The sequence below is a fragment of the Scyliorhinus torazame genome, chromosome 14 (assembly GCF_047496885.1).
Source record: "Scyliorhinus torazame isolate Kashiwa2021f chromosome 14, sScyTor2.1, whole genome shotgun sequence".
NCBI lineage: Eukaryota > Metazoa > Chordata > Chondrichthyes > Carcharhiniformes > Scyliorhinidae > Scyliorhinus > Scyliorhinus torazame.
The window spans coordinates 27,774,084-27,797,760 of NC_092720.1; the positions used below are offsets into that span (position 1 = coordinate 27,774,084).

Here is a 23,677-nt window from a genome sequence, read left to right on the forward strand (position 1 = left end):
GCATTTCACATTGACTCTCTATATTTCCTGACTTCCGTCCATTTATCGATGGTTGCAAGCAAGACTCAGTGTAGGGTTGGGCCTTCCTCAGCAGCTACCCTGTTGCCTGAAGTTGCCTAATTGTGGTACAGAAATCTTTGCTGCATAGCTGCCGAATCCAGATGGCTGTTGCACCATCTTGTGACAAAATGACACCTATCTTTCTGCAAGTACAAAAAAAAAAGTACGTATAGCACACATTAATCATGTAATACTGTTATCGTGCTTTACTGGAGAGGTTATTTTAAAATTGTGTGAAACCTTGATTAAACCACACAGAATACAGTGCATTCTGATGTCTATATTATAGAAAGGGTGTAGAGGCATTAGAGAAGCTGCAAAAGGTATATTTTAGGCTCATGGGAGGGGGGCAGAAGGGGGGAGGGAGGGGAAGAGTGAGGAGACAGGGAACAATAGAGGGGAATCAGAGAGGTGGGGGGGGAGGCAGGGGAATGACAGCCGGGAAACGATAGCAAACTTGGCATCTACAAGAACAGAGAGCAAGGAAAATCCGGGCGAAAGACGGAACGAACGGCTGAAGCGGAGGTGAGCGCGAGACGACAACGTCAGCGTAATCCGTCCGGGAGAAGCAAGCGACAACACCCAAGCGACCAGATCCATTCGCGTATTGCCCTCTGTAATTGTTTCTCCGGCACCCAAGTGTATATCTACCTCCCCGGTCTCCCCGCAATTGTAGAGTTGCTGCTGTTGAGCTGCTGCATAATGCCCTACCAGTTATTTTATTTAATTAATTTATTTTTTTGGTATGTGTGTGCTCTTTATATATATATATATATATATATATATATATATATCATTCTGTGTACATAACGGTAAATATACTTTGCTCAAAAACCTAATAAAAAACGTTTATAAAAATAAATATTTTAGGCTCATCGGGGAGCATAAATATCAGTGTGGACTAGATGGGCCGAATGGTCTGTTTACTTGTAGTCGGCACCGCACTGTTGGATCGTCCTTCTCCATTTCCTGCTGTCAGTCACCCATTCTCCTTCCAGTCCTGCTGCGTTTGGCACACTCGCCACCCTATCTTTCCATCTGGTCTGAGGCCTTCCTTCTCTCTTTCCTGACAGTCCCACCTCCTTCAGTTGCCTCACCAAATATCACCTTGCCGCATCAGCTGACCTCTTCTGTACTCATCACAGCAGTCTACATCCCACCCCAGGGGGAAGTGAAGAAAGCACTTGATGAACTACATTCCACCATCAACAACCAAGAAACAAATCGTCCGAAGCCCTGATAATCGTGGCTGGAGACTTCAACCAGGCTAACCTCAGGAAGGTCCTACCCAAACTCCATCAACATATCGCCTTCCCCACCAGAGGTGCAAACACCCTGGACCACTGCTACACGAGCACCAAAGGTGCCGACCGCTCCATTACCCGACCACACTTTGGCAAATCCGACCACAAGTCGATATTCCTACTTCCGGCTTACAAACAGCAACTCAAGCGTGCTGAGCCAGTCAAGCAAACCAATGTTGGTCCGAGGAATCTGAGGACATCCTCCGCGACTGCTTGGAGACTGTGGACTGGTCCATATTCAAGGCAGCTAACCCGGAAACCCTGGCTCAACCAAAAGGTTCACTCGCTGCTGAAATTCTGGACGGAGGCGTTCAAGTCTGACGACCCTGACCTGTATAAGAAATCCAGGTATGAAGTACGGACAGCCATCAGGGATGCAAAAAGACAATATCGCGCCAAACTAGAGTCCCAGGCGAATGACACTAACCCACAACGACTATGGCAGGGCCCACACAAGATCACAGGCTATAAAGCGAGGCCAGGCGGAATAGCTGGGGCTGGAGCATCCCTACCCGATGATCTGAACAAGTTCTATGCCCGCCTTGAGCAGTCAGCCAATGCAACAATGCCACCCGCCCCAACAGCCCTGGACACACCCATACCCACTATTACAGCCTCAAGAGGTAAGAGCTGCCTTCTTGAAAGTGAATCCACAGAAAGCGACGGGCCCGATGGAGTCCCTGGGCGAGCACTCAGACCCTGCGCAGACCCGCTAGCGCGTGTATTCACAGAAATCTTCAACACCTCACTCCTCCGCTCTGAGGTCCCCACCTCCTTCAAGAAGACCACTATAATACCAGTACCAAAGAAGAACAAGGTAGCCTGCCTCAACGACTACCGACCGATGGTCCTGATGTCTGTTGTCATGAAATGCTTCGAGCGACTAGTCATGAGAAGGATCACTGCCAGTCTCCCAGATGTCTCGATCCACTGCAGTTTGCCTATCACTGCAACCGGTCCACAGCAAATGCTATCTCCCTGGCTCTGCAATCAACACTCGAACACCCTGACAACAAGGACACCTACGTGAGACTGCTGTTCATAGACTACAGCTCCGCCTTCAACACCATTATCCTGACAAGATTAATAACCAAACTCTGCAATCTTGGACTTGACCCCTCCCTGTGCAGCTGGATCCTTGACTTCCTCACCAACAGACCGCAATCTGTCAGGATAGGCAACAGCACCTCCTCCACAATAGGCCTCAACACTGGGGCCCCGCAAGGATGTGTGCTCAGTCCTCTACTGTACTCCCTATACACACATGACTGTGTGCCAAGATTTAACTCCAACTCAATCTATACGTTTGCGGATGATACGATTGTGGTGGGCCGTATCTCAAACAACGACGAATCAGACTACAAGAGGGAGATAAATCACTTGGTTGCATGGTGTACCGAAAACAACCTCTCTCTAAATGTTGGAAAGACCAAGGAACTGATCGACTTCAGGAAGCGCAGCACGACACACACTCCTGTCTACATCAATGGCTCCGAAGTGGAGATGGTCGATAGCTTTAAGTTCCTGGGGGTCACCATCACCAATAGTCTGTCCTGGTCCACTCGCGTTGATGCAACAGTCAAGAAAGTCAAGCAGTCAACAACATCTCTACTTCCTACGGAAGCTAAAGAAATTTGGCATGTCTGCATCAACCCTCACAAACTACTCCTATCTGGCTGCATCACCTGGCATGGCAACTGCTCAGTCCAAGATCGCAAGAAACTGCAGGGTGTGGTGAACTCAGCCCAATGTATGACACAAGCTTGCCACCCCCACATTGATTCTGTATGCACCTCCTGCTGCCTCAGGAAGGCAGACAGCATTATCAGAGACCCCTCCCACCCAGGCATTGCTCTCTTCCAGGCAGAAGGTACAGAAGTCTGAAGACTCGCTTATCCAGACATAGGAACAGCTTCTTCCCCACAGCTACAAGACTCCTCAACGACTCCCCCTCGGACTGACCTGTTCCCTGTAAGAACACTATTCACTACGTCCTATGCTGCTCTTGCTCATGCATTTGCTTTGTTTGGCCCCTTGTTCCACACTGTAACCAATCACTGTTTGTCAATGTACCATTTGTCAATGTTCTCTGTTGATTATTCTTTTTGTCTACTATGTACGTACTTTTCCTCGGCCGCAGAAAAATACTTTTCATTGTACTTTGGTACATGTGACAATAAATCAAATCAAAGTCTTGTCTCCTTTCTTCAATTCTCCCACAACCTTCACCGAACCAGATCAGCCATGACCTTGTTGATTGGCGAAGCAGACTCAAATGGCTGAATGGTCCACTCCTGATCTTGTGTTCCTGTGTTCCCCTGATGTGCTGGTTCCTTATGTTGTTCTTCCTTGTCAGTCCACCTATCCCATCTCAGCATCCGCACCTTATTTGCATCCAGTCATTCTTCCCCTCTTCTTGATGTTGCCCAAGTTCCTTGCACGATACAACAAGGCCGTTCACACAACCACTTTTAGATTCTTCCTTTCAGATTCTTTATCACGTAACATTCCCCTGCACTTCTCCTAATCACTTCAACCAGAATTAATCCTTTGCCATACTTCCATCTTATGCCACCACTGACCGCAGGTACTTTAAACTATTCAGTTTCCCCAAGTCTTCACCTGTAATCTTTACACCTTCACTCTGATCCCCCTCTTTAGGCTCAAACTGACGGTCCGTTAATTAGATCTTTGGTCTACCAATCTTCGTGCCCTTGTCTTCCAGTGCTTTTCTCCAGATATTCAGTGATGTTCTCATCATCTCATCCCTTTCACTTCGCTCGGTGTCATCCCTAAACGTCATTAACCATCACACTTCCTGCCTCAGTTACAACATCCACAATATTTCACAATTCTTGGTGTAATCCGATTTTGGCTTTGGAATGCCCTCTTTCTTGTTCTCCTTCCCTCGCTCTCTATTTTTTTCGCTGTCTCGTGTGCGCTCTCTTCTGCTCTTTCTCGCGTGCCTTCTTTTGCTCTCTCGCGCGCTCTCTTTTGCCCCTGCGCCCGGTCCCTTGTGCCCACATGTGCCCGAGCCGTTGTGCCCTCCCGTGCGCTCTGTTCTCCGCCCCCCCCCCCCCCCCAATAGCCCCCAACACACACACACACACTGCTTCTTACTGTTATTTGGCATTCCCTGTACGTGAGCTTTGCATGTAAAATCACTTTTTCACACTAAGTAATCAAACAAAGGATGAACTCTTGGATAATAATAAAAATCCTTATTATTGTCACAAGTAGGCTTACATTAACACTGCAATGGTTACTGTGAAAATCCCCTCGTCGCCAAATTCCGGCACCTGTTTGGGTACACAGAAGGAGAATTCAGAATGTCCAAATTACCTAACAGCACATCTTTCGGGACTTGTGGGAGGAAACCGGATCACCCGGAGGAAACCCATGCAGACACGGGGAGAACGTGCAGACTCCGCACAGACAGAGACCCAAGCCGGGAATCGAACCTGGGACCCTGGCGCTGTGAAGCAACAGTGCTAACCACTGTGCTACCATGTAGCCCCCTAAAGTAGTGGAAGTTAAAACCTTGGACCCATTTAAGAAGCAGCTGTATGCTGGTGGCATTACGGACTGTAATCCCCAAATGGCCTTCCTTATCTCGTCCTTAATTACCCTGTGATTGAAAAAGCGTGTTAGTTTACAGTGTATTTGTTGACTGTAAATTTGTAGTGCATTGCTCTAAATGAGAGACTGCCCCAGATCAGTGTTCAGAAAGCTTTTTTGTGTTCCCAGTAATGACCTCGTGTACTAAAGGTACATCAGTGATACGAAAAATGAAGTAAGGGGAATAGGTTGGGAGGAATAGGGTAGGGAAAGAGGGGCTGAAGATTTTGAATAGCGGACATGAAACTTCCAAGCCTGATGCAGAGACTGAACTGGGGAGATTCAGTGGCAGATCAGCAGAGTGAACAGGTACAAGTCTTGAGCATGACAGCAAAGTATTAGAGACTTCTAATGTGTTAATATAAGATAGAAAGAAGACCATGAATGACACTGGCATTTATAAATTGTTTTGCCTATCAATGACTTTTTTTCACAAAGTTGGTTGGTCGAAGGATAAATGTTCCCCTATTCTCTTGAAAAGATCCCACAGTATTACTGAAAATCAACCTGAAAGAGTCGATGGCCCTCAGCTTAAAGTCTCATCTGCAAAGACAGGACCAACAACAGTATAGCACTCTCCCAGGTAGCGCGATGCAATAAGCTTTGACAAAGCGTCATCCAGACTCAAAATGCTAGCTCCCTTCTCCTGTCAGACCTGACGAGATTGTCCAGTATTTTCTGTTGTTGAGTGCAATGCAATGTCAGTTTTGATTATGGAGTGGGGCATGAATGTACAACCTTCCTAAGTGCCAAATCTGGCAAATCTTTGACTTTTTTATGCTGGCGTTTTAAGAGTGAAGCTGGAAGTAGGCAATTGTTGACGCTGGGAAGTAGACTGTTGGCAGGTTTTGGAATTTTCTCACCCAAATGTATTATCATTGTGTATATTAGAGGAAACTGACTCCGGCACTGCAATTGGCAATTTGCTCGTCTTTTTTAACAAAAGAAAAATGTATCAGATTAAATTTCTGGAGAGTGTTCGAATTGCGGCATCCTCCTTTCTCAAATGTTCTGGATTATTGCGTTCTTATCCCCGGCCAATGTTTGCTTTCCAACATGGACATGTTAGGGCTGATTTTAACAGGCAGCATGGGGACCACTGCCAAGAATTTGAAGGTATACTGGCCAGATGTGGATAAACTAGATACTGAAAGTCCTGTGAATCCCTAAACTGTGAACAATCGTGAAGTTAGCCTTTGAACGGATTTAGCTTCTCAGATAAATTGGAGTTTTGTGTGGTTAGTACTGCACGTACTTCAACTGTCGTAGAAATGGCTCATGATGTACTGACTGGTACTCCAGATTGAAATTAGTTGATTTTGTGTTAACAGGCTGTCCGTACACCCTTGCTGCCTCATCAGAAGCAGGCATTGGCCTGGATGGTATTGAGAGAGAACAATGCAGATCTGCCTCCATTCTGGGAGCAGAGGAACAACATGTACTATAACTTGCTGACAAACTTTGCAGAGAAGGAGAGACCCGAAAATGTCCACGGCGGAATCCTTGCTGATGACATGGGCTTGGTAACTATCTATCTTTGTAAATGTAACTTGGATGACTTCGGGGCTTCACCTTTTATAATCAAGGTTTAGTTATTATTCTGTTCTCAAAACATCAACAGAAGGCAGCAGATGCCTTCCCAATTAGACAGAGGGCAAGTGGAAGGCACCTTAAGACATAGGAGCAGATGTAGGCCATTTGACCCATCAAATCTATACCCGCCATTCAATGGGATCACAGTGGAATTGAGGATAATAATCCTCAACTCCACTTTCCTGCCTTATCCCCATAACCCTTTATTCTCTTACTGATTAAAAATCTATCTATCTCAACCTTTAATGACCCAGCCTCTCCAGCTTTCTGCGTTAAAGAATTCCACAGATTCAATACTCTCTCAGAGAAGAGATTCCTCTTCATCTCTGTCTTAAATGGACAACCCCTTACTCTGAGATTATGCCTTCTGGTTCGAGACTCTCCCACAAGGGGAAATTATCTCTCGGCATCTACCCTCAATAAGGCTGCCTCTCATTCTTCTAAATTCCAGTGACTGCAGGCCCAACCTCTCCTCATAAAAAAAATCCCTCCATACCCAGAAACAACCTGGGAATCTTTCTCTGGACTGCCTCCGATGCCAGTATATCGTTCCTTAGATGAGGGATGAAAACTATCCAAGTGTGGTCTAACTAGTGCTCTGTATAGTTTTAGCAAGTCTTCCCTATTTTTATACTCCATTCCCTTTGAAATAAAGGCCAACATTCCATTTGCCTTTCTTTTGTGAGGGCCACAAAGAATCTAGCACGAGTTGAAGGATAGAAAGAAATAACATTTATTTACAATAACATATATATACAACAGCAGCAGCAACTCCCTTGCTGCTCACTCTCCTCTAGCCAGTTCCAAACTGGCCAGCTTTATTTATGCAGGGAATCTGCTAATGATTTCTCCGCCCCCCCTCATACTCCCAAAGGATTGTGGGATTGCCATTAGTCCCCAGCCAGTGGTAAGCAGACAGGTTATAACACTTTCCTCTTACCTACTGAACTTGCATGCTAGCTTTCTGCGATTTATGCACCACGACCCCCAAATCCCTCTGTGCTGCATTCTTTCTTCATTTAAATAATATTCAGCTCCTTTTTTCTTCCTACCAAAGTGCATAACATTTTCCCACACGATATTCCATCTGCCAAGTTTTTGCCCACTGACCTAACTTATCTATATCTGTAGACTCGTTGACCGGAATTATCCGGCTGTATGCTGGCGGTGGGATTCTCTCGTTGTGCCGGCAGCGCAGCCCCATCCGCAGTTTTCCCGGCGGCATGGGGGGCCTTCAATGGGAAATCCTATCGACCGCGGTGGGGGCAGAGAATCCCGCCCCCAGCGAATGGCGCGCTGCCTCCTGCTAACCTAGAAACTTGTGACTGGGAGGCTGGAGAATCCCGCTGTGTCATCCTCACCAATTGGCTTCCCTTCCCACCTGCTTTTGTTCACTTCCATCACATCCATTTACAGAATTGGAGGTGGAAAACCGTGTGGAGGAAAATGCAACCTCCACTCCATCCAAAAAGATTGAGAGAACGGATGGCACCATATTGGAGGGGAAGAGTCACGAGTTCTTGTTTGTTTCTGTCAGAATACAGTGGTGCCGCTGTGGAATCGAGAATGCTTCCTGGAAAAGGAGAGAAAGTTGTCTTCGTCCAAAGAGAATTGGAAGAAATTTGTATGAAATGACTCCCACGAACATACAGAACAGGCCATTCCGTCCGTCTGAGCCCATTCTGCCATTTTGATCACGATTTGCATCTTGACTCTTTACTCAGGGGAATTCGAACCTAGTCTGTTCAATCCGTCTTGATAATTTAACACTTTTAGCCCAGTTTCATTGTGGTGAATCTATGTTGTACCCCCTCCAAGGCCGCCTGATTTGTTTTTTTCATGACAGATGCTTCCTGACGTGCTGAGTATTTTCTGTTCTGGGCACTTGTTTTTGCATTTGGATTTATAAGTCGCATTTCCATGATTGGCAACTTCTGAGGATGGTTAATATAATTCACAACAAGCATCTGTTGACTGAAATACTAACTGCATTTGTAGTTTATTTTTAGCACAGCTAAGTTCTTCTAGCTTTCTGTTGACCAGAATTTCACATCAATTTTCAGCCTGCTCGCGATAGATTTAATGGACTTCTTTGGAATAGTTTTCTTTGCAGACTATTCAGTTTCAGAACGCCATGTGCAGTGTCCTGAAGATTGGTTAGAATATTGAAAGGACAAAATAAAACTTAATCTGAGCCCTATTTCATGTTAGCATCACACGGACGCTCGGACTTGCTAGATGAGGAAAGGTCTATCTAGTTTGTCTTCTCCCATCCTTGGAGTTGCCTGGTGCAACGAGAATGGAGTTTTTAAGTTCTGGAGAACTGAGAACCCAAATGGTGATAGCAGATAACGCACAGTTCGAGAAAGTGAGTGTTCCAGTCTGGTGGGAAAAAAAAGTGATTGGGTGGGCAATCAACCTACCAATTTTCCTCTTAAGCCAGTGCGTATCGTGTAGACAGCAAACCAGCTGCGCACAACCAGATTCCCTTAATGATGCAGGACCACACAATAATCTTAAAGGTCCTGCATGGTGCAACAAGAAGGCTACACATAATGTAGAAAGATTTGACAACATATTGCAACCAACACGAATATTCTATGAGACTTAACGGTCTATGAGACGTGGCATTGATTGCGTTCCAAAATGCAACCGTCAACCTCTGAAACCCTAATATTGTTTCTCCCACTGCCACCACTACAGTGTGAGGCTAGTTTCGTTAAATACCTTTTGAATTGGGGGAAGAGTTGCATTATAGCATGGATCACCCTCACTGATTTGTAGACTGCGGTTTGCTTGTAACTGGGAGAAATGCCTCATTGGGAAATTATGTTTTTGCATTTTCCTAGGGAAAGACACTGTCGACCATTGCAGTAATCCTTACGAATTTTCACCAGGGAAAGCCACTTCCCACTGGAAAATATACCGAGGAAGTGGTGTTGCTGGAGGAGGTATGATTTGAAGCAGATGCTGCATCATTTGAAGTTTTTTTTTGTATTACATACTTTATTGAACAGTAGCAGTGGAACTTGATTTCGCAATCACTATAAATGCATCTCTCTGAATGAGCACTCCCCACTCCCCCGCCCTATCCCCGTAAACCCACCTAACCTGCACATCTTCGGACTGTGGGTGGAAACCAGAGCACCCGGAGGAAACGCACACAGGCATGGGCAGAACATGCAACCTCCACATAGACAGTCACCCAAGGTTGGAATTGAACCCAGGTGTCCCTGGTGCTATGAAGCAGCAGTGCTAACAATTGTGCCACCCTGCTGCCCAATTGAATTTAAATTCCACCAGCTGCTAAGGTAGGATTTGAGCCCATGTCCCCAGAATATTAGCCTGGGTCTCAGGATTACCAGGCCAGTGACATTACCACTGTGCCACCTTCCTCAATCTGGAGGGAGCGAGAGCAGCAATTACTGTAAGACAGACCCCATGGTTGGCTCTCCCAGTCTGGACACATTGAATGGTATCCAACTGCTGCTGCCAGCAGCACTGGTCATTCCCACCCTTATCCCCCCCTTGCCATTTGCATCCTGACTCAGAAATCCACGAAAGTCGAAGAACCGAGCTTCTGGGATGAGTAGGATGTGTCAGTCCACTGGTGCCCCCTTTGAGAGAGCCAACGGTTTCTAACTGATTTGTTCCCTGCGACAGATCAGTTGTTTGGCACAGTTAGTGGTTTTCAATTGTAGCATGCAGCTCCTCCAGTAGTGATCTGAGCTGGGAGCGTGAGAACATTCCTGTTGGGAATTGTTTAGCACACCTTTCAGCAAACCACCCTTAGAAAGGTTCCTGCGTGTGACGAGCATTTCTGAGTACCCGAAAGTGGAAGGCCAGCAAACAGGAGAGAGTTGAACTTGAACCCATGCCACAAAGCCCTGCACCCGCCTACTAATAGTCCCAGATCTAACTCGCGCCCATGTCCACTAATAATAATAATTATTATTATTGTCACAGGTAGGCTTAATTTAACACTGCAATGAAGTTACTGTGAAAAGCCCCTAGTCGCCACACTCCGGCGCCTGTTCGGGTACACGGAGGGAGAATTCAGAATGTCCAATTCACCTAACAAGCACGTCATTCGGGACTTGTGGGAGGAAACCGGAGCACCCGGAGGAAACCCATGCAGACTTGCTGCTACCATGGGGCTGGTTTAGCACAGTGGGCTAAACAGCTGGCTCGTAAGGCAGAACAAGGCCAGCAGCGCGGGTTCAATTCCCGTACCGGCCTCCCCGAACAGGCGCCGGAATGTGGCGACTAGTGGCTTTTCACACTAACTTCATTGAAGCTTATTTGTGACAATAAGCGATTATTATTATTATTACCTGAAGCCTAACCCATCTGCAAACTACTGCTATCCCTTCCTGCTCCTATGGATTTGAAAGTTGGAAAGAGGCACACACAGACACACACACACACCAAGATGAAGGTGCGTCAGCTTCTAGGAGGGGACAGAACGAGATGCAAAGGAAAATGACTGCACTGGCATGGTTTAATGACTTTAAAAAGTGTGCACAATATAGGAAATTGGATAATGATGATGATGCTTGCATCACCGCTGTCATTGTCACCACCTTCCAGTCAGTGCAGAATCCACATAATCCTATGTAGTAAAAATGGGATTTTGTTCTTTGCACACTGTGGCCTTGATGTTTGCAACACACTGCTCTCTGCTCCAAAGGTTTCGACACCCACGCACCAGAGATGGCCGCTGATGGTATCTTCCGGTCTGCCGAAGTTGATGCCAATTTGTATGGCTCACTCGTGCCACTGCTGGGGAACCTGTGGCGGGGGCCAACAACGGTGGGACTGGAAGATCCCGGAGCGGGAAGGAACCAGAAAATCCTCCCCCCTCCTCATCCCCCAACCATAATTCATTGAACTGCTCAGCTCATTTACCCTGATGCATAATTTTCAACTCGGCCAGTATTTTCACACAAACAGGTGTTGTGAAACATTCATGCCTGCTGACTCTTGGACTGTTGAAACACACAAATAATGTGCCTTTCACAATCTGCCTATTTAAACCAGTGCACTGATCTTGAGAAAGGATTTTCCAATAGCTGCTGAATTGGTTTAGCTAGTCCTCTCTACATTTGCAGATGGTCCCCATTGGAGAAGATAGATGTGTGACCTGTTTCCAGACCTCGAAGAGGGCCTGAGGACAGTCATTCATATTATTATATTTCTTTCCTTTTTCTTTTCTTGCTCACTGAATAGAGGTGACTGAACTCAGCTCACCAATTCGGTCCTTGCATGGATTAATATTCTAATGCACTCTCCTCTGGAATGAGGAACTACATATGATGAGTATAAAAGGTTAATTGACATTTTCTTCTGTTCATAATATTCTTATGCGTGGTAGTGGATGTCTTTACCTTGGTATCAGTGTAACCATGCATTGTGAAGCAGGGTTTAAGGGTATATTCACACTACAACAGCAGTGCCAGCAGGAAGATTTCAGTTTGCACTGATGCTGCATTGAACTGCAAAGAGAGCCTCGATCCCAGATGGACACTGACCTGACGAGGAACGCAACGGCCAGGAGTCAGTTTGGGCCTTAATCACACTGCACAACTTTAGCATTGGTACAAAACTGAAATGCTTTTAAAGTTTGCCTTGGAAATGTATCCTGAAACTGTGGTGCCATAATACATTTGAGCTTCACTTTACCAAATCTGAGAGACATAAATTTAGTTAGTAAAAGGGTAAGCACATACTAACCTGTTTTCTGTCCTCCTCAATGTAGGAATCATCTGTTTTTACTGATGCAATGGGCAAAACATCTGAACAGAGAGCTAGCAGGGAACAGTCCAACACTTTCAAAACACAAATGGGTAAATGCATTGTCTTTACTGTTATATTGAAGGTTAGTTTTTTTAAAATTAAATAGTAATTTATTTTGGCATGGAGAAACTTCAGTTCTTGTGTAACATTTATTTTGGCCTTAATCTTTCTGAGAACATTACCAATGTAAATTGCTACATCTCAGTTTTGTTTTGTCAAATGCCGCTTTAATTCTAGACTCTGGCTACTAGGTGCCTCTTTTTTTTTTGAAGGGGCTTTTGGAAGTGCCTTCCATCTCTGCCATCAAGTATCTTTCTAAAAATAAAACCGCTTTAATATTGATCAGCTACCATGGGAAATTTGCCACTTTTTAAAAGTCATTTTCTCCTGAGGGTGTTGTTTCATGGAGAGGGCTATGATAGTGCACTTGCAATTATGTCTCTCTCCTCTTCCCAAGTAACCATTCTTATGTGTGGGCGTCATACATTGCTTGATTACTTGAGTGGCCACTTCCTGCCTCAGTGGGCAATTTTCCCTGTGGGGAGACCATCAAGTGAGACTGGGACAAGTGGAGGCCTATTATTTTTGGCCCATAAAGAGGCTGGGCAACAGCACTGCCTAAGATTCTAGAACCACCAGCCCCCTCCCCCTGATCACCAGGGCCTGCCATCCTGGCCCTTATATCCTCAAACCCCTTTTGCCCTTCATTGAGGGAACCCATTATTGAGGCATCCTCTGTAAGCGGCACGGTAGCACAGTGGTTAGCACTGTTGTTTCATAACGCCAGGGTCCCAGGTTCGATTCCCGGCTTGTGTCACTGTCTGTGCGGAGTCTGCACGTTCTACCCGTTTCAGCGTGAATTTCCTCCGGGTGCCCTGGTTTCCTCCCACAAGTCCCGAAAGATGTGTTGTTAGGTGAATTGGACACTCTGAATTCTCCCTCTGTGTGCCCGAACAGGCGCTGGAGTATGGCGACTAGGGGATTTCACAGTGGCTTCATTGCAGTGTTAATGTAAGCTTACTTGTGAAAATAAAGGTTATTAGTATTATTATTAAGCACCTGCAGCCTCAGCCACGGCCACCGCCTGTGGTGGTGTTGCTGGATTGCAGGTGCTTGGATTGGGTTGGCAGCTGTTGGAGGAAGGCCGCTGTCTCGTGGCAGCCACCACAAGGAAGATGCCTGTGTTTATTTGAGCAGTTTGTGAACATGGGGAGTCGGATGAACGTCCTGGAGCATATGTTGTGTCTCTCAGTGTGTTGGAATTAGAGCATGCTACATCACATGTCTCAGGCCAATGTATTAAAACATGACTCGATCACATCTGTGTCACTCTGTGCTGTGGTACAGTTTGCTAGTGGAAATCCCATTATATCTAGGATTGCTAAGTGTCTGTTCACCTTTATCTTCCCAAATACTATAGGTGCTGACAACAGGCAAAAGGCCACTGTGATCGAAACTACAGGAAGTATTACTTCCTCAGGATCTAATGCACTTGCTTCATCATATCCCAAAAGGTAATGAACTATTAAATTAACCTGCATCCTTTCCTAGTGTTTCTTATTTCTGCATTTATATACTTGAGTTGCAATTCTTAATTTGCAGAATTTTATGCTATTTTTACATTTGCATGGTCCTCCATACGTAGTAGATGCAAGGTAAAGTCACTATAGTCCCAGATGAACATAGGCTCCCCTTTGAGGCGGAGAGCTGACTGGTGGTGATTTAACCTGAGGGTCACCACACCTCAGGTGAAAATGCGGGGCCTTCATGAAGGTTTTTCACACACACTAATGTTCAGTGTATTAGCTAATCACTGAAGGTGTACTGGATGATGTACAACTCTCCGTTTAAGCCAATATCTGCAGAATACACGACGGAAGTCATCAAGAGGCTTGTGTTTCCAGGGACACATTTCTGCACCATTCTTGTTTGAAGAAGTGTCCTCATTAATTTGGAACTGTTTCGACAAGGAGATGCCAAGGCCTCTGAAATTCAATCAGAGTAACCAACAAGCAAGGAATACAAGTGCATTGAAACACTTTCTGCCTGGGCTATTCTGATCACGGCCTCGGATCTGTTCCTGACAAACACTCTGCAATTCGTCGCACTTTACAAATGGGAGCGGTTTTCTTTAATGACAAAATATTACCGACCCTCTTGGCCTTGGCGGGTGGGTGGGGGCCTCATTAAGGTCCATGGACAGGCTGGGCAACAGCACTGCCTACCCACCTGGATCCCCCAGCCCCTCCTGATAACACTGGGTAGCACTCTCACCCCCAAGTCAGAAGGTTGTATGTTAAAGTTCCCACCCCAGAGACTTGAGCAATAAATTGAGGCCGATAGCTCCAGTATAGAACCGAGGAAGCCCTGCGCTGTCAGAGGCACCTTCTGTCAGATGAGATGTTGCATCAAGGCCCAGTATGTCCGCACATGTAGATGCCAGAGATCCCACGGCACTATTCTGAAGAAATGCAGAGGAATTTTCTCCCGTTCTCTTGGCTAGCATTTATCACGGAACTGTTAAAAAAACAAAGAACAAAGAAAATTACAGCACAGGAACAGGCCCTTCGGCCCTCCCAGCCTGCGCCGATCCAGATCCTTTATCTAAACCTGTCGCCTATTTTCCAAGGATCTACTTCCCTCTATTCCCCACCCAGATGCATCTTAAATTATGCTATCGTACCCGCCTCTACCACCTCCGCTGGCAAAGCGTTCCACCCTCTGCGTAAAAAACTTTCCACACACATCTCCCTTAAACGTTCCCCCTCTCACCTTAAAATTGTGACCCCTTGTAATTGACACCCACACTCTTGGAAAAAGCTTGTTGCTATCCACCCTGTCCATACCTCATAATTTTGTAGACCTCAATCAGGTCCCCCCTCAACCTCAGTCTTCCCAACGAAAACAATCCTAATCTACTCAACCTTTCTTCATAGCTAGCACCCTCCATACCAGGCAACATCCTGGTGAACCTCCTCTGCACCCGCTCTGAAGCATCCACATCCTTCTGGTAATGTGGCGGCCAGAACTGCACGCAGAATTCCAAATGTGGCCTAACCAAAGTCCGATACAACTGTAACATGACCTTCGACTCTTGTACTCAATACCCCGTCCGATGAAGGCAAGCATGTTGTGTGCCTTCTTGACCACTCTATCGACCTGTGTTGCCACCTTCAGGGTACAATGGACCTGAACTCCCAGATCTCTCAGTACATCAATTTTCCCCAGGACTCTTCCATTGACCGTATAGTCCGCTCTTGAATTGGATCTTCCAAAATGCATCACCTCGCATTTGCCTGGATTGAACTCCATCTGCCATTTCTCTGCCCAACTCTCCAATCTATCTATATTTTGCTGTATTCTCTGACAGTCCTCCTCGCTATCTGCAACTCCACCAATCTTAGTATCATCTGCAAACTTGCTAATCAGACCACCTATACCTTCGTCCAGATCATTTATGTATATCACAAACAACAGTGGTCCGAGCACAGATCCCTGTGGAACACCACTAGTCACCTTTCTCCATTTTGAGACACACCCTTCCACCACTACTCGCTGTCTCCTGTTGCCCAGCCAGTTCTTTATCCATCTAGCCAGTACACCCTGAACCCCATGCGACTTCACTTTTTCCATCAACCAGCCATGGGAAACTTTATCAAACGCCTTACTGAAATCCATGTATATGACATCTACAGCCCTTCCCTCATCAATTAACTTTGTCACTTCCTCAAAAAATTCTATTAGGTTTGTAAGACATGACCTTCCTTGCACAAAACCATGCTGCCTATCACTGATAAGTCTATTTTCTTCCAAATGTAAATAGATCCTATCCCTCAGTATCTTCTCCAACAGTTTGCCTACCACTGACGTCAAGTTCACAGGTCTATAATTTCCTGGATTATCCCTGCTACCCTTCTTAAACAAAGGGACAGCATTAGCAATTCTCCAGTCCTCCGGGACCTCACCCGTGCTCAAGGATGCTGCAGAGATATCTATTAAGGCCCCAGCTATTTTGTCCCTCGCTTCCCTCAGTAATCCTGGGATAGATCCCATCCGGACCTGGGGACTTGTCCACCTTTATGGCTTTTAGAATACCCAAAACTTCCTCCTTCCTTATGCAGATTTGACCTAGAGTATTTAAACATCCACCCCTAATCTCAATATCCGCCATGTCCCTCTCCTTGGTGAATACCGATGCAAAGTACTCATTAAGAATCTCACCCATAGGGGCAGCATGATGGCACAGTGGTTAGCATTGCTGCCTATGGCGCTGCGGACCCGGGTTCGAATCCTGGCCCTGGGTCACTGTCCGTGTGGAGTTTGCACATTCTCCCCGTATCTGCATGGGTTTCACCCCCACAAACCAAAGATGTGCAGGATAGCTGGATTGGCCACGCTAAATTGCCCCTTAATTGGAAAAAATAATTGGCTACTCCTAAATTAAAAAAAAAAGAATCTCACCCATTTCCTCTTGACTCCATGCATAAATTCCCTCTTTTGTCTTTGAGTGGGCCAATCCTTTCTCTAGTTACCCATACAAATTTCCTTAACCCTGTTAGCCAAAGATATTTCATGACCCCTTTAAGCCCTCTTTATTGTGCGTTTGAGATTTGTCCTACTTTCCCGATATTCTTCCAAAGCTTCATCAGTTTTAAGTCGCCTAGATCTTATGTATGCTTCCTTTTTCAACTTAGCTGGTCTCATAATTCCACCCTTCATCCATGGTTCCCTAATCTTGCCATTTCTATCCCTCATTTTCACAGGGACATGTTTGTCCTGCACTCTAATCAACCTTTCCTTAAAAGACTCCCACATTTCAAATGTGGATTTACCCTTAAACAGATGCTCCCAATCCACATTCCCTAGCTCCTGCCGAATTTTGTTATACTTGGCCTTTCCCCAATTTAGCACTCGTCCTTTAGGACCACTCTCGTCTTTGTCCATGAGTATTCTAAAACTTACGGAATTGTGATCGCTAGTCCCAAAGTAATCACCGACTGAAACTTCAACCCCCTGGCCGGGATCATTCCCCAATATCAGGTCCAGTATGGCCCCTTCCCGAGTTGGACTATTTACATACTGCTCTAAAAAACTCTCCAGGATGCTCCTTACAAATTCTGATCCATCTACGCCTCCAATACTACATGAGTCCCATTCAATGTTGGGGAAGTTAAAATCTCCCATCACGACCACCCTATTGCTCCTACATTTTTCTATAATCTGTCTACATATTTGTACCTCTACTTCACGCTCGCTTTTGGGAGGCCTGTAGTAAAGTCCCAACAATGTAACTGCACCCTTCCTATTTCTTAGCTCTACCCATATTGCCTCAGTGCTCGAATCCTCCATAGTGCCCTCCTTAATCGCAGCTGTGATATCATCTCTGACCAGTAATGCAACTCCTCCACCCCTTTTACCTCCCTCTCTATCCCTCCTGAAGCATCTATATCCTGGGATATTTAGTTGCCAATCTTGTCCTTCCCTCAACCAATTCTCAGTATTACCAATAACATCATATTCCCAGGTACTAATCCAAGCCCTAAATTCATCTGCCTTACCTGCTACACTTCTCGCATTAAAACAAATGCACCTCAGACCACCTGTCCCTTTGCGTTCATCATCTCTTCCCTGTCTACTCTTCCCCTTAGTCACAATGAATTTATTATCCAGTACCTTACTGGCTTTAGTTGCTGCCTCTTTACTGACCTCTAACTTCCTAATCTGGTTCCCATCCCCCTGCCACATTAGTTTAAAATCTCCCCAACAGTGTTAGCAAAAGCACCCCCTAGGACATTGGTTCCATTCCTGACCAGGTGTAGACCATCTGATTTGTAATGGTCCCACCGCCCTCAGAACAGGTTCCAATTGTCCCAAAAATCTGAACCCCTCCCTCCTGCACCATCTCTCAAGCCACGTATTAATTCTGACTATTCTTGAATTTCTACTCTGACTGTCTCGTGGCACTGGTAGCAATCCTGAGATTACTACCTTTGAGGTCCTACTTTTTAACTTATTTCCTAACTCCCTAAATTCTGATTGTAGGACCTCATCCCGTTTTTTACCTCTTTCGTTGGTGTCTATATGCACCACGACAACTGGCTGTTCACCCTTCCCCTTCAGTATGTCCTGCAGCCGATCTGAGACATCCCTGACCCGTTCACCCGGGAGGCAACATACCATTTGGGAGTCTTGTTTTCGACCACAGAAACGACTGTCTACTCCCCTTACGATTGAATCCCCTATGAATATAGTAGCCCTGCCAGTCTTTTTCCCGCCCTTCTGAGCCAGCCACGGTGCCATGAGCCTGGCTACTATTGCCTTCCCCTGATGAGTCATCTCCCCCAACAGTATCCAAAACGGTATACCTGTTTTGGAGGGAGATGACCTCAGGGGACACCTGCACTGCCTTCCTGCTCTTTCTCTGCCTTTTGGTCACCCATTCCCTGCCTCCCTCACCAATCTTAATCTGCGGTGTGACCAACTCACTGAACGTGCTATCCATGACCTCCTCAGCATTGCGGATGCTCCAAAATGAGTCCATCCGCAGCACCAGAGCCGTCATGCGGTCTAACAGGAGCTGCAGCTGAACACACTTCCCACACGTGAAGAAGTCAGGGGCATCGGCCACGTCCCTGAACTCCCACATTGAGCACGAGGAGCATAACACGGGTCTGGGATCTGCTGCCATTTTTACACTTTACCTTAACCGATTACAAATATAATATCAAATAATGAATAAGTGAAAGGAATAAAGATTTTACTTACCAATCACAATACTTACCAACACACGAAGAGTTAAATTTCTCCCAGCTACTGCTAATTGGAGCACTTTCCTTACCAGCCAATCAGGTCACTGCTTTGCTGTGATGTCTCTCTTCAAATTTATCCCCAAAGACCCTGTGGCCGCTGTTTAAGCAGCGAAGCAGCTAGTTTAAATACTCACCTCTCGACTCTGTAACTCCGCCCACTCCAACAGCTGAATCCGCGAAGCAGCTGGTTTAAATACTCACCGCTCGACTCTGTAACTCCGCCCACTCCAACAGCTGAATTCCCGCCGTTACTGTGCAGAAAGAGGCCGATCGGCCCATCGCGTCTGCCCCCGCTCTCTGAATGAGTATTTCTCCTAGTGCCATTCTCCCGCCGTCCCCTCGTAACAAAGCACATCATTCTTTTCAAACAATCATCTAATTCCCTCTTGAATACCTCGACTGAACTTGCCTCCACCACACTCTTGGTGAATTCCAGATTCAAACCACTCGCTATGTGAAAAGGCTTTTTAAAAATCGCTATTGCTTCTTTTACCACTCGCTTTAAATCTGTGCCCTCTGTAATCCTCCTGCCAAGGGGAACAGTTTCCTCCCTGTTTGCTCCGTCCAGGCCCCTCATGACTTTGACTGCGTCTGTCAAATCTCCTCTCGATCCTTCTTTTCGCTTGATCCCTCAACTCTACACTTAAAAACAGGCGGTGTTGCCATTTATCTTATTGCCGTTTGTGGCCGTGTGCTGTGTCCAAAATGGCTGACACACTTCCACAAGAGTGCCTCCTCTTTGGAAGTTGTACATTTGCTGGACAGTGATTTGGGATGTCCTGAGTTCACTGTACAAAAGATCGTCATTATTTTCTTTTGACTGATTGGTTTTTTGAGACTTCTTCACTCTTTTTTTTTGTCTCTCTCTTGCTTTTACCTTTTACTTACATTTCACCAACTCACCTGCTGTCTTGTTCAGGAAAAAGAAGGAAAGAGTTAAATACACCTACAGCAGCGATTCTGAGAAGGATGAAGAATGGGTCTCCACAAAAAGGAAAGGCAAGTCCCGGGACAAGGACCCATTTTATTCACTGTGTTTATTGATATGGATTTTCAGGGCCCAGTCTGAAATCATCGTTTAACCAACACGAATAAATCAAATTATTTGGCCATTTTGATATTGCTTTGTGTGGGGCTTTGCTGTGCGTAGTTTGGCGTTTCCCATATTGCAACAGTGCATGTACTTTTTCGTAAAAAGCAGTTAATTGACTGTAAAGGACTTTGGAACATTGTGAAAGACACTAATGAAGTGAGACTATCTCTTTTTTTTGAAAGTTGTCACATGGTTATCATTCTTTATTGCAGTGAAAACACAAGTGAAAAGCGCGATGGGTAAAAGAACAGAATGGAAACCTACAAATAGTGGAAGAAAAGGTGAACCTTTATCAGTCGGATTTTAAAGAGGATATTTTCATTTTCGTTCTTGGCATAAAATGACACCCATGATCTGAAAGGTCTTGATGCAAATTCTAAAGAAGGCAGTTTTGTCTAAGTTTTGTTTGGGAAGTTGTGACAAGTGTAAACCAGCTTTCGTTCCTGGGATAGGGCCATCACTGGCGTTTGATTGCCATCCCCTTCTCGGATCGAGAAGGTCGTGTGGACCACGTTCTGTTACAGTACCGCACCAGACCCCCGATTTATATTAGGCATCAGGACGAGAGACCCCAACAATTTTTCAATTTTGAAGCTTTGAGGAAAGGATATGTCACGCCCAGGAGTGATTCTACTGACAAATGGGAATTTTTTTGTATTAAAACAAACTTTATTATTAACCCCACTCACATCCAAGGAAAAACACAGCTTTTCAATTAATAGTTAAATCTTTTTTTTAAAGAAAAAGAAAGATCTTTGAGCTTGCTTTCCCATCTTCTTCTAAAGTTAACATGAAGCAAAATCCACATACAGATCAAATGCCACTTGGTGGCTTACAGGTTTATCTACAAAATCCTTGGAGAGAAGCTTTCAGAAATAAGTCTTGAGAAACACACTTCCTCTCCTCAGAACCCAGAGCAGAAAGCCAAAATGCAACTAAAAACGGACACAGGGCAGGGCTGAAAGATGAAACTAAAACCTACCTGGCACGTCCCATGAGTAACATCACAGCCTGCCTTAGCTGTTAACCCCTTAATCACAGCTTTAGGTTAAGGTATCCGGATTATGAGAGGGCAGCAAGGTGGGCGCAGTGGTAGCACTGCAGTCTCACGGCGCCGAGGTCCCAGGTTCGATCCCAGCTCTGGGTCACTGTCCGTGTGGAGTTTGCACATTCTCCCCGTGTTTGCGTGGGTTTCGCCCCCACAACCCAAAGATGTGCAGGGTAGGTGGAGTGAACATGCTAAATTGCCCCTTAATTGGAAAAAATGAATTGGGTACTCTAAATTTTTTTTAAAAGGTATCCGGATAATGGACGGAATTCTCCGTCTGTCATGCCGACGGGATTCTCTGGCTGTTGTGGAGTTTTATCTGAGCGGCAAATTTTCCGTTCTCGCTGTCAGCGGTGGCGGCGAGAACTCGGTTTGGAATCCCGGCCTAGATGTCTGCTACGTTCTTTTAATAACATTACTGCAACAGATGTCTAAAAAATTCCTACACTCATCTCAAACCGCTTCAGTAATGTATTAAAAGTCCTTTAGGCAAACTGGAAACTAAATGCTGGAAACGCACAGAAGCTCATCGATTTTATTTTCCTCTTAGTTCTATTCATGCCATTTATAGATTTGGTTATTTTGGGGGTTTGGACTTTTTAAGAGACATGCTCGAATAGATGATTTCCTTGTGAATTCAAGCCCTGTTTTGGAAGAGGATTTGTGACAGGGTGGGGAGAGAAATAAATAATTCCTTGACCTCCTCATTGTTTGCATTTTAAAAATTGTAAAAGATATATTTTTAATGTGATAGGTATCACTGACAACAAGTCACAAGCGAGATGTGGCTTAATGGAGGATATTGATTTCGCATCTGCACTTGGTGGGTCAAGCTCCACATTAAAAACAATGAAAAAAGGTAATGCTTGATCTGTATGGGTAATGTGAGTTTATTTCTTTCTTCCATTTGTTGGCGATTTCTTCTCTCTGCCTCGCAGCTGGAGATGCTGAATACTGGCTGGGCCCTCTCGCCTGAGGGTGCTGAATACTTGTTGAGCTACAATCTCCGAGGTGCCAGCCAAGCTGCGGTTCCTGAACCAAGTGCCTGCTGTGCAGGGGCGAGGGTGAGGGATAATGCTCGGCAGCTCTATCCAGGCACCACAGAGAACAAGGATTGCTTTTGTAACGCAGTAATTTGGTCCAGAGTTTGGAAATAATAACCAAAATGTGCTAGCGAGTAGACATCTGCTTTCTCCCTCCTTCCCTCTTAAGCTCCAAATTCACGGCACTGTTCCCTCTTCCTCCTGCCTGTGCCCTTACCATGGTAGCACAGTGGTTAGCACTGTTGCTTCACATTTCTAGGGTCCCGGGTTCGATTCCCAGATTGGGTCACTGTTTGTGCGGAGTCTGCATGTTCTCCCTGTGTCTGCGTGGGTTTCCTCCCAAATCCCGAAAGACGCGCTGTTAGGTGAATTGGACATTCTGAATTCTCCCTCAGTATACCCGAACAGGTGCCGGAATGTGAAGACTAGGGGCTTTCCACAGTAACTTCATTGCAGTGTAATGTAAGCCTACTTGTGACACTAATGAACATTATTATTATTATTACCATGTTCAAATCAAAGCATACTTTTAATTTCTTCTTTCCCAAGCCTCCCAGACTGTAGAAATACATAGGCACCCAAGGTTCCTCCTCCTGCTGCCTTTTACAAGCTTGTCAACAGGTCTTGTGGCACAGTGGGTAGAGTCACTCCCTCCAAGTCAAAAGCTCCGGTTCGAGTCCCACTCCAGGACTTGACGGCCAACGAAAGTGTGACGCGGTTAAACAAGCTGAGTATCAACCTGTAAATCATTCCAACATGCCAATGACAGGTGGTAAGAGTGGGAGAGATTCCTGGTCAGTCACGTGATGGAAAGAACATTGGAGATGCTCCCATCACTATCCTTAGCTCCAGACTCAACAAGTTGTAAAAGTGCACGTTGCCACAGCAACTTGGGACACCCTGAGTAAACTGTGACACACCACCACCTCATCACCTTGTCATCACCTCTTGTAAAATGGAACCATACAGCACAGGAGGAGGCCATTCAGCCCTCCATGCCTGTGCCAGCTAGTCACAATTCCCCTTACTCTTACCCAATAGCTCTGCAAATCTTTCCTTTTTCAAGTATTTAACTAATTCTTGTTGAAAGTTACTAATTGATTCTACATCACTGCATTTCAGGCAGTGCGCACCTCCACAATCCTATTCTTTTGCTACCTAATTGGTATTCCTTGTTTTCTTTTGTAGGTTTTACTACCCAGTGGAGTCTCCTAGTATAACCTTTGGCACTAATAGTCTTGATGATGATCAAATTCTCTTCACAAAATAACAAAAGAAAAATTAATAATTGCAATACCTTTAGTGCCTTTTAG

General features: G+C 45.5%; 1 protein-coding gene across 1 annotated transcript in view; it reads left to right on the forward strand.

The window, feature by feature from the left end:
- hltf (helicase-like transcription factor) overlaps window positions 1-23,677 on the forward strand; it is a 97,628-nt gene that overhangs the window by 26,941 nt on the left and 47,010 nt on the right. The window contains exons 7-13 of the mRNA XM_072473870.1: window positions 6,314-6,505; window positions 9,425-9,526; window positions 12,334-12,421; window positions 13,792-13,885; window positions 20,100-20,179; window positions 20,486-20,554; window positions 22,076-22,180. Of these exons, the coding sequence (XP_072329971.1) occupies window positions 6,314-6,505; window positions 9,425-9,526; window positions 12,334-12,421; window positions 13,792-13,885; window positions 20,100-20,179; window positions 20,486-20,554; window positions 22,076-22,180 (730 nt within the window). The remainder of the gene's footprint in view (window positions 1-6,313; window positions 6,506-9,424; window positions 9,527-12,333; window positions 12,422-13,791; window positions 13,886-20,099; window positions 20,180-20,485; window positions 20,555-22,075; window positions 22,181-23,677) is intronic.